This window comes from Hibiscus syriacus, unplaced genomic scaffold (assembly GCF_006381635.1).
Source record: "Hibiscus syriacus cultivar Baekdansim isolate YM2019G1 unplaced genomic scaffold, ASM638163v2 tig00110819_pilon, whole genome shotgun sequence".
NCBI classification, from domain to species: Eukaryota; Viridiplantae; Streptophyta; class Magnoliopsida; order Malvales; family Malvaceae; genus Hibiscus; species Hibiscus syriacus.
In genome coordinates this window covers 2,626,750-2,638,443 of record NW_024062875.1, presented here as the reverse complement: position 1 = coordinate 2,638,443, position 11,694 = coordinate 2,626,750, and the positions used below count along the sequence as shown (strand labels likewise).

Sequence of the window (11,694 nt, the reverse complement as noted above, 5' to 3'; positions counted from 1 at the left end):
AAGTATGTGCCTGAGCTGAGTGTAACGGTTTAAATGATGCTTCAAGAGAAGTTGTCTTAAAAAAGACAGAATTCGTTTCAAGGGAAACAATCTTAAAGATATATGTTTCATGAGAAACGGCCTCAAGGAGACAAAATTTGTTTTAAGGGAAATAAACTCAAAGATTTTGTGTTTCAAGAGAAACTGTCTCAAGGGAGACGAAATTTGTTTCAAGGGAAACAATCTCAAAGGTTTTGTGTTTCAAGAGAAACATTTTCAAAGGTTTTTTGTGTTTCAAGAGAAACAATTTCAAAGGTTTCTTTTTGTGTTTCAAGAGAAACTGTATCATGGGTGACACAAAAAACATTCAAGGATTGATGTTTCAAGAGAAACTGTCTCAAGGGAGACAAAATTTTGTTTTAAGAAAACATGTCTTAAGAGAGACAAATTTGTTTCAGGAAACTGTCTCAAGAGAGACGAAATTTGTTTAATGTAAACATATTCAAAGATTTTGTTTCAAGGGAAACTGTTTTCAAAGTTTATGTTTCAATAGAAACTGTCTCAAGGAGACAAAATTTGTTTCAAGGGAAACTATCTCAAGAGAGACAAAATTCATTTCAAGGGAAATGTTTTCAATGTTTATGTTTCAAGAGAACTGTCTCAAGGGAGACAAAATTTTGTTTCAAGGAAACTATCTCAAGAGAGACAAAATTCATTTCAAGGGAAATGTTTTCAATGTTTATGTTTAAAGAGAAACTGTCTCAAGTGAGACAAACTTTCTGTTTCGAGGGAAACTATCTCAAGCGAGATAAAATCTGTTTTAAGAAAAACAATCTTGAGGGAAATAAATATTCTTTCGAGTAAAACAGTCTTAAGTGAGACAAAGTCTGTTATAGAAAAACAATCTCAAGTGAGATAATCATCTGCATTAATGAGACTGTCTTAAGCAAGACATTCCCTTCTTCTCCTGAAAGATCTGTAAAATGTATCGGGATGTAACTATCATGATGATGGATGTTTGATGTATGCCAAGATGAAATTTATTTACTGTTGAATTTGCCCTCAAGAGAGGAAAAAAATCAAGGTTTTTATTGCTCATGATGATGAATGCAAAGATGCAAATTTCATACATCATGTATGTACATGTTGATGTATATTTGAGATGTGAGGGGAATGGTTGCGTATGTAGTTCATTCTATCTCTGACTCAGTTTGTCCTCATTTCCACCAGGGTGTACTCTTGCAGACCTCAAGACAATTTTTCCTTCCCCTATCAAATTTTGCCCCAAAAATGGTTTCCTTTGCCCCATTTTCGATCTTGAGCTTCGAGCGATTATTTGTTGAATTCCAATATATGCTTCCAGAGAACTTATCTTGTTTGAAAATGCTTTTCTTCTTTCGAATTTTCAAAATTTTAAAAAATATCAAAGGAACTTTTTGAAAATGTTACCTCTTTCTAGTTTCACAATTGAAGCAAATCATAAAAACATGAGTTCATTTGGATATCAAAAGAATCAAACACTCTTTTAATCTTTGATAGCTGCAAATCTTTGACAAATATCAAGATCGAAAAGTTGGTTTAGAGGTGGTTGGTTTCATCGATTTGGTTATCGTGAAGATCATGGCATGCTCCTTTTTCTTGATTTGGTAGTTTGATCGGAGGCGAACAAAATGACACAACTAGCATAATCAATGACTAGACCTTTCAGAACACTTCTGTTTCAGTTCTCTGAAATCTTCCATTTGTTCAAGTTTCGTAAGCTCTTCTAACAAAGGTAGTGCAGAAAATCGTCTAAAAATGAAATTCTTGAGTGCTCGTGTGAATTTGACTATAACAGGTGTTTCTCAACTCCCTTAGTCTATTATTACCGAAAATTTCTTTTTTGATAAATTTGATTTATTTTGCCATTGTCTGGCTAGCTGAATCCATAAAGCCGGGGCGTTCAACCAATTGCTTTAGAGGGATAGCTTATTATTATAATCATTTTATCAGGTTTAACTAAAGGGTTCATCTCATCACAAAGTCTTTGGCCTGACAAAAGTAATGGAGCAAACACCGAATTGCCAAGTGTCCGAGCAATGTCATGGTTTGAAGTAATCTATTCATAAAGCTAGGGCTTTCGAGTTTCCTCTATAACCAATTGCCTTAGTGGAATAGCTCAGCTTTAGAGGGACAAATCACTGAAGGGTTCGTCTCATCACAAAGTCTTTGGCCTGACAAAAGCAGTGGAGCAAACACTGAATTGCCAAGTGTCCGAGCAGTGTCATAGTTTGAACATAATCTATTCATAAAGCCAGGGCTTTCGAGTTTCCTCTATAACCAATTGCCTTAGTGGAATAGCTCAGCTTTACGGATTTAATTTCTTAAGATTGTCAAGAAGAACATGTTATAGTCTAGGTGTTTTTTTGAAAGTCAAGGGATCTCATCTTTAGAGTTCAATTTCCAAACAACTGACCTAAACTAGATTTGCTTACTCGACTATTACATCTATGAAGATCATTATCATCACTGAACGTCATAAACAAAGGTATAAACCAATTAGTTTTTGCAATCTCATGTGTTAGTTGCCCCATTCTGTTCGCTCTTAATGCATGTCTGAATGCCAGACCTTGGATGACTCTTCATGAGAAGAGAAACTTAGCTCGGTAAGAGAAAAAAACATGTAATCTGATGATCTTTTAAATTAGGACCAAGGGGTATTTGTTTTGTCGGGTTCAATCTTATCATTTGTCAAAGATTTTACAGCCTCAATTATTAAACAGTTTTTAATTAAGGTGATATTCAAAGAATTCAAGATTAAAATTTGTTCATTTCCTAAGAAGGAAGCATTTATTTAAATGTTTAAACGTCAAGTGACTTAAAAATGTTTACGCATAAGAAGTACGAAAGAAAAACAAGTTCAAACAAGATGATATGATTGATAATGCAACAAAATTCCTGACGGATGCCCCATCTGACTCTCGATCAGAATGCCCCATTACATATTGAAAGTGAATGCCCCTGAATTGATCAAATCTTGGACCTTACGTTTCAATGCCCCACAATTCTCAGTGGTGTGTCCTGAGCTCCCAATATGATAGCTGCATACGGCGTTAATATCATGACCTTCAGGATATGGGGCCTCTTTAGGTTTGGATTGAACTGGAGTCACAAGATTATTCTCAACTAGCGTTGGGAGTAACTCCTCATATGTCATTGGGATTGGACTGATGCAAATCTTTTCTTTCCTTGGTTCTCTCTGAGTTTGTTTAGAAGTACTAGACGGTACAGCTGCAACAATTTTTGGACTTGAGATCGTAACACCTTTTTTGGCGTTGTAGGTGCTGACATTGTTGATATATCCCTCAATTTTTCCTTGTTTTATAGCTAGCTCGATCATCTCACCAGCCATAACTAGATCTGAGAAACCTCCATATGTAATTACCACCAGGTGTCCGAAGTAAGGTGTCTTCAGGTTTGTATAAACAACTTTCTAGTCTCTTTTTCATCCAAGGGTGGATGACCTGCACAGACAAATCCCTCCATCGCTGTGCATATTGTCGGAAACTCTCGTTGTGCTTCTTTTCCAAGCTTGCAGCATAACCCGGTCTGGTCTCATATCATTGATATGTTTATATTGTTCTAGGAAAGACTTGGCTAAATCTTTCCATGTCTTGATGTGAGTTTGGCTGAGCTGATTGTACCAACGGATAGATGAACCAGATAGGCTCTCCTGAAAGCAGTGGATCAGAGTTGATCATTCCCTCCATATCCTGTCATCTTCCGACAGAACATAGTGATATGGGCTGATGGGCAGCTGTTCCCATCGAACTTCTCAAACTCAGGAACTTTAAACTTTGGTGGAAGCACCAAATCTGGAACCAGGCTCAACTCTCTTGCGTCCACTCCATAATAATCATGGTCCCCTTGGACCATCTTCATTCGATCTTCTATCATCCTGATTTTCTCTTCATACTTTTTGCTTTGTCATCTTCATTGAAATCCGGGATATGTAATCACCGGATGATTATCAGGATTAGTTTTGGAAGTTTGCACCTTTAACAGCAGATGATTCTTTTCCTTTGACAGCAGAAGAATTTTCTTGTGGTTTGGGTAAGATCTCGGGTGACATAATCACCTGTGAGGTTGGTGATATGGTTACCCCTTCGGAGGGACTTCCCCCTACTACACTAGCTTGCTGTAAACATGATAATTGGCCACTATTTGGTCAACCAAGGATTCCTGGTTTTTTCTTGATAGACTCCAGAATACTCTGACTGTTTTGAGTCATCTTATATTCCAGTTCTTTTTGTAGTCTTGCCATGTTCTCCTCGATTTGAGTGATTCTGGCCTCCATTTGTCTTTTTTTTCCAAGCGGATGTTATGCGGATGATGTGTGTCCAACGCTTGAGGCGGTGTATCCAGTATTTATTCCTTTATTGAGACATTCTTCCGTTAGTTGATGCGAATGCAAGGAAATAATAAAATACAGAATATGTCTAAATGCATGATGCATCATGCATGAAATGCTCGAGGCATTGATCCAAAAATGTGCCTGTTATTATGAATAATCCTTATTGGGGACAAAAGTATTTTATCTTGTAAGAGACAAAAAATCCTAACAGCTTCTGACATGTTGACTAGTCTTCTGCATTCGTCTGTCACCGGTTGAATATCCTGTCGAACCGTTCAGGCTCCTTTGGCTAAAATGTGCAAGCGACAAGCTGTTTGCCCCAAAAAAGGTCTCGAAGGACTGCATCTCCGACCTTCACTTTCTGCCGAGCTTGTTTCTAACAAAAGTGCCATTGAAGCCCTCCATATGAAGCTTATCGACTTGTTTCTGGAATTCATCTCGTTCTCATAGTTTTTGAAAGGAATCTCCGGGTCAGTAACTTTTTCCTTGTCTTGCCCCTACTCTTCTCAAAAATTTGACTTTAGTGTGCTCAGTGTAAATTCCGGTTCATTCGAAGTCCTTTACAATGTAGCAAAGTGACATATTCTTCGATTGCGGGTACCACGTCTTTTGGATTGAATGTGACACATAGTCGCCCTGTAGACTGTCCTCTGTATTTTCATCTCCTGTATTACAACCCCTCTGTCCATTAATGCAGATTATTCATGTTAACAAACACGTTTTTTGTGGATCAACACCTCTTTCGAATGATGCAAATGATGGAAATAAATAAAAGAGAGAGAAAAAATTAGTGAAGTAAAACAAAATAAAAAAAAATGAAAAATCCTACCCCACATGATATCTACCCGAACATGCTTAGTATTCCTACTCGGACATGATCTCTATCCCGTATGCTAATTTCAAACAAATCCTAACCGCATATTTGTCTAGTTCGCATGCTTTGAACAGAAAGTAAAACATGAAATAATTCAGACATCCTAGGTTTGGAAATGAGGTTCTGGGGTAGGCTCTAATTCTTCAAAGTCTCCCGATTTAGGTTATAAAAACGGTACCCGAGTTCTCCTTACTGGTGCCCCCTTGGGCTTGCCAGACCCTTAGTCCTAAACCCATCACAGGCTTGTGTGGACTAAGTTAAACTCGAGAGGATACATTCCCTTATGTCTATGCGGAGAATAAATTCACACGAAGACATAAGGTATATGAATCGCGAAGGCTACTTGCTAGGCATATGCGGTGAATAAATTCACATGAATGCGTCGCTTTCAACCCCATTTAAAATGGGTTCAGAGCTCGGGTTTAGAGCTTTAGATGAAAAAAGACTTTAAGGGCTGAAATCATTGAGAAAACTGTTAGTACAACTATTTACTCGAAAAAATATAATCAAAAGTAAGCATAAGGATCGAAAGGTTACCTTAAAATTTAAACTTACCCTTTTCGTTAAAAAGACAACTGGAAATTACCTTAGCCTGACTCACTTACTGTGTCCCCAGCGGAGTCGCCAAGTTGTCGTAACCGTCTTTCGGTTGGGCCCCGGAATTGGGCTTCGACTTGAAAAATGTGATTGGAGTCGCCACCGATTATTTATTTAAAAATAAATAGGTTAATCGGATACCTTATATCTTACCTGATCTGCGTCTTACCAAAGATGTGTCGGATTCGGGAGTCGATTACGGTCAAGGAAGGATTAGCACCCTTGAACCGCCCTTTCAGTACTACGTAATTTGCCGGTTGTCTTAAATTAAGAAAATTGTAATTTAAAATTAAAAGGTAAAAATACGATCACAATTACTTACCTTAGATAGTTTTAAAGGTGTGGCCTTAAGAAGGTCAAAAAACCATGTTAGATAAAAAGGTAATAGATAAAAGGTAAGAAATAAATAAATTAATTAAATTAAAATAAAGAGAAAACAAATTAAATAAAAGATAAGATAAAGAAAACAAAGATAAAATAGTAAGTAAAATAAATATAAAAAATAAAGAAAAGAAGAAAAAGAAAAAGAAAATATAGAAATAAAACAAATAAATAAAATAATAATAAAAAAGTAAAAATAATATATATATATATAATAAAAAATAAAAAAGTAAATATATATATATAAAAATTAATAAAACTGATAATAAAAAATAATATATTTATATATATAATCTAAAAAAAATAAAAATATATACTAAAGTAAAAAAGAAAATACATAAAATGTAAAAAAAATATTACATGAAAAAAAAGAAAAGAAAATAACAAAACAATTAAATAAAATGGTAACAAGGGAAATGTACTTATAAATAAGTTAAATAAATAAAATAATAATAATTAAAACGTAAATGTAAGAGACCAAATCAAAAGTAAAAAAGATACTACCTTTTATTTATTTTTCGAATCGTTTACAATAGCTTTGCCTTTGTATCTTCTTGTGCTTTCCTCTATGTTTTGTGTGTAAATCGTGTCTTACAATGGTGAGTTACAATGGCTATTTATAGTGCTTGTGGATCCTATCTTTAGGAGTTTAAATCATAAAATTCTATCATATTTTTTGAATCCTAGCAAAATTCTATCATATCTTTAGGAGTTTGAATCCTAAAATTCTATCATATTTTTAGGAGTTTGAATCCTAGTAGGACGAAAAATGTGTGTTGACAACAACAAAAAAGACGACGTCGAGGATCTCCGTTTCCTCGAAGAGACGGAAGGCAAAAGCGACGTCAGTTCTCCCCACTCTCACTTCAACGAGGAAGACGAGGGCGATCAATACGGAGACTTAGACGATGATGACTTCGGGAACGTCCATGATTTCGACGACTCCGATTCGGATCCGTACAAGGAACCCGAAGTCGATGACAAAGACGTCGTCGTTTTAAAGCAAGGGAACTTCAGTGATTTCATTGAGAATAACAAGTTCGTGATGGTTGAATTCTACGCGCCTTGGTGCGGGCACTGCCAGGCTTTGGCTCCCGACTACGCTGCGGCGGCGACGGAGTGAAAGGGGAGCGAGTGGTGTTGGCCAAGGTTGATGCCACGGAGGAGAATGAGCTGGCTCAAGAGTACGACGTGCAGGGTTTCCCCACTGTTATTTCTTTGTTGATGGGGGCATAAGCCGTATCCTGGTGCTAGAAACAAGTTAGTTTTGAACATAAAAATAAAGGATCTAGGATAACGAATTTTCGAATATCTACTGATTTGCAATTTGATTTTGGTTAAATCATGGTAAAATATGTACCAATTAGAATTTAACTGTGTTTAATGGAAGACTTTGTTTTCTTACTTTAAATGGTAGAGACTAATGATTAATCATGGGAAATTCAGGGAGGCCATAGTGACCTGGATTAAGAAGAAGATAGGACCGGGTCTATACAACGTTACTACCATTGAAGAAGCTGAACGCATGACCTCTGAACCTAAAGTTGCCTTGGGTTACTTGAACTCTTTGGTGGTATGATTAACCTTTCGCTCATTATATTTTTGCAGTGAATTGTTTTTTTTAAAGATTAGTGTGACTTGATGATCAAACAACATCTTCGGAACAGTAATTCAAAGTTTTGAGTTGAATAAGGTGATCAAGTTTTTGTATTATCATCGATTTGATCCAGCTCCATAAATAAACCCTTTCCTTAGATGATGTAATTTGGATTTGGCCTGTTATATGACAACAGGGTCCTGAGAGTGAGGAGCTGGCTGCAGCTTCACGTCTCCAAGATGATGTCAGCTTCTATCAAACCGTGAATCCTGATATTGCAAAGCATTTCCACTTAGACCCTCAAGTTAAACGCCCGGCTTTGGTCTTAAAAAAAAGGAGGCTGAAAAAATAAGCCACTTCGGTTAGTTTCTAGACAGATGCAATATTGATTGGAATCTCTATCCAACTTCTTAGAGGAAATTTTATACCAAATTGTTCTATCATGCAGATGGTCAGTTTGTCAAGACTGCAATATCCGAGTTTGTATTTTCCAACAAGCTTCCATTGATTACGATATTACTAGGGAAAGTGCTCCTTCAATTTTTGAAAGTGATGTTAAGAAACAGGTATGCATGTTATAGCATTTCCTTCTATGTGTGAACTCTTGGACCATACATACTGTGGATATAGTTTTCCTTTAGTTTTTCTACAATTATCTTATTGACACTTAAAGATAATTTTTCTTTAAGGTGTTGTTGTTTGCCTCATCAAACATTTCGGAGAAGTATATCCCATCATTCCATGAAGCGGCAAAATTTTTCAAAGGAAAGGTAACTAACATCAATAAATCACCTAGGATAAATTAAAGTATTCTTTAGTGTTGTATATTTTGATTTAATAAACGATTGAAGTGTGTGATTTCCGAAATTCTCATTTCTCTCTAGTCCTGTAGATGGGCAAAATGGCTGAAATAATGTCTTTGACAATAAAAAAAAAAAAACCAAAATCATCTAGTCCTGTAGATGATCACTTGGTAGCATCTTACAAATTCTTGTCTTGTATGCCTATTTTCAGCTCATCTTTGTTTATGTGCAAGTGGATAATGAAGATTTTGGAAGACCTGTTGCAGATTATTTTGGTGTCACCGGAGATGGTCCAAAGGTACGTTTCAAGTATCCTTTTTGATCCTTTCCCCTGCAGAATTTTTTTGGATGGAAGATGTGGGTGGAAGGGGTGAAGAAATGTATAATATTCTTATCTGCAATGAATTTGATGTTCACTATGGTGTTATTTGATTATCACGCAGATCCTTGCGTACACTGGAAACGAGGATAGTAGGAAGTTTGTCTTTGATGGAGATGTGACATTGGACAAATTAAGGTTGTCTCTTTTTCTATGTCCCACTATTTTAGCTTGTACTTAATGTGATTGGTGGACAATATTTACTCTCCAATCAACTTTTAAGAAGTAATACTTCAACATAACTTTAGGTTTCTACCATTCTGTAGGCTTTTGGGGAAGATTTTTTAGAAGACAAGCTTAAACCTTTCTATAGTCCGACCCAATTCCTGAAACTGTAAGTATCATTTTCCCATTATCAACTTTGTCATTGTTGATTGTAATCTTGACTTATTTTTCTCTTTTTAGGTTTCTTTTTTTCTTTTAAATTAACCTGAACTTCTTTTTGATGCAGAATGATGGGGATGTGAAATAGTTGTTGGCAATAACTTCAATGATATTGTTTTAGATGAGTCAAAGGATGTACTTCTGAGGTATTGCTGGAACCCCAAATATGGAAAAGGAAAAGGTTACTTTGTATTTCTTTAAACGTGCTTATTCCATCGAATGCTCTGAATACCAGATCTATGCACGTTGGTGTGGCCATTGCCAAACATCTATGCGGAATCGACTCTCTGATTATTGCTAAAATGGACGGGACAACAAACGAACATCCTAGGGCAAAGTTAAATTAATATAATCCGCCCTTCCACTTAAACTTTTAAATCCTCCATTTCAGTTCCTATATTGCACTTGAGCTTGAGTGGGACATATTTTTTTGTGCAGTCCGATGGGTTCCCAACGATTCTGTTCTTCCCAGCAGGAAACAAGAGTTTTGATCCTGTAAGTAGTATATTCTTCATGCATCAATCAAATATTAATTTTCTCCTTGTAAAAAAAGATTGAATGAAAATGTCTGAAATACGCAGATGACTGTGGACGCTGATAGAACCGTGGTGGCATTTTTTAAATTCCTCAAGAAACATGCTTCAATCCCTTTCAAGCTCCAAAAGCAGTTTCAGCACCCAAAGGGGAACCAGAAACATTTCCAGAAACTAAGACTGGAGAATCCAAAGAGAGCAGCAATGGTGATTTGAAAGCTGAGTTGTAACTTATAAGATGATCAGATGAGGGAGTAAATGAGGAATTTAGTTTTTAGTGACACCCTAAGTTATTGTGTTCCGTGAGGTTATGTATCAATAGATAAATTAAACAAGAGTGGGTGGGAAACTGGAATCCCAAAATTGTAATGATTCACAATCGTCCGGTCCACAGTCTTTTTTCCAGGATAAACAATTGGTTTTTCTTCCCGCCTAAATTTATGTAAAATTAAAGAGTTTTACACATTCATATAATATATATATATATATATATATATATTATATATATATATATATATATATATATATATATATATATTATCAATTAATTACATACATCTTCAATCCTTGATCAATATATATTTAAATATAATTTATTTATATACCCGAGTGTTACTGTTCTCTTCGTGATGATTCATTTTAGAAATGTAATGTGTATTTTTTAGGTAAAGTTTAGATATTATACCAAATGTAAGTTAAGTTGCATTATATTAATATCTTATAAAATATACGTTTCACCATTATATTTTTTTCAAAGATCGTGTCACGCATAATAAAAACGACTGTTATTTTGATAATTTATATTTTAAGTTTAATTTTTAAAGGTATTAAATTTGAGTATTTATATTTACGGGATATATATATTAGTAATAGACTAAAATATTCTAATATATACTATTTTATAATCATAAGTCATAATCATCCCGACTATTAATATCTAATCTCTAAGTTTAATATATCTTATTAAATTAGTGATTTTAATTGATAAAAGATATATCACAAGTTTATTATATAAATCATACCTTTAATTATAACAAAATTAATGAGAATTAAAAATAGAATAAACTCAACGATAACTTTATTAATATCGATTTCAGTTGTTGAAAATTTCAGTGACATGTACCATGCATCATATTTCTAAATTATTATTTTTTATAAAAATTCAACCATAAGATTTTACCAATTTAATCAAATAACATTTTTAATAATTACGTGATTTGTTAAAAAAAGCTAAAATAAAAATATTTGGATTTGAAAGAAAAAGATAGTTGTTGCTTTTTAAAAGCATGACTCATAGAATTTTCAATCATTTCGTCTTCTTTAATCTATCATATGAACCCTTTACTTAATCATAAGTCCTTTAAAACCCTCATCGAAAACCTCTCTTTACTTCTTGTTTGGCTCCGTTCCGTTCTCTCTTTAACTTCTGTCCGACGCATGCTCAAATTTTCACATGATTTCATTTTCACACCTAAATAAATTCCCGTTCACTGTATCTACCCCGTTTTTATCCCTTTCTCCTCTTAAATTCCTTCTCCCCAACCCTACTGCGTTTTGAAACTTCCTCCGTCTTCAAATATCCCCCCTTTTCAACTGCACTTTTTTAATTGTCAGATTGGTGAAATGGCGAAACTCGGATTTTTTCGTACCCTTGTTTTGTTCTTTCTTGTTGAACTCACCTTCGCTGCCTATTCGCCGGCACCCCGCCGTCACTCGGTGAAGACTCGTCACCGCTACTCGCTCCTACTCCAGTGAATGGATCCCCTGACTCAGC

At 35.1% G+C, this 11,694-nt stretch overlaps 1 protein-coding gene and 1 pseudogene across 1 annotated transcript; both read left to right on the top strand.

The window, feature by feature from the left end:
* Positions 1–6,993: 6,993 nt before the first annotated feature.
* LOC120142143 lies at positions 6,994–9,470 on the top strand (annotated as a pseudogene).
* Positions 9,471–9,611: 141 nt separating this feature from the next.
* On the top strand, positions 9,612–10,169 carry LOC120142009 (protein disulfide isomerase-like 1-3). Its single transcript, XM_039156772.1, has 3 exons — positions 9,612–9,725; positions 9,826–9,882; positions 9,969–10,169. The coding sequence occupies exons 1-3, from the start codon at positions 9,627–9,629 to the stop codon at positions 10,134–10,136; spliced, it is 324 nt and encodes a 107-aa protein (XP_039012703.1). The 5' UTR covers positions 9,612–9,626; the 3' UTR covers positions 10,137–10,169.
* The last annotated feature ends 1,525 nt before the right edge of the window (positions 10,170–11,694 follow it).

What these genes read in the sequence shown, in the direction of transcription:
- LOC120142009 (XM_039156772.1), top strand. Translation starts at nt 9,627, where the DNA reads ATGCACGTTGGTGTGGCCATTGCCAAACATCTATGCGGAATCGACTCT. An exon ending in ACGAACATCCTAGGGCAAAG is followed by an intron (nt 9,726 to 9,825) that starts TTAAATTAATAT and finishes TTTTTTGTGCAG; the next exon opens with TCCGATGGGTTCCCAACGAT. An exon ending in GAAACAAGAGTTTTGATCCT is followed by an intron (nt 9,883 to 9,968) that starts GTAAGTAGTATA and finishes TGAAATACGCAG; the next exon opens with ATGACTGTGGACGCTGATAG.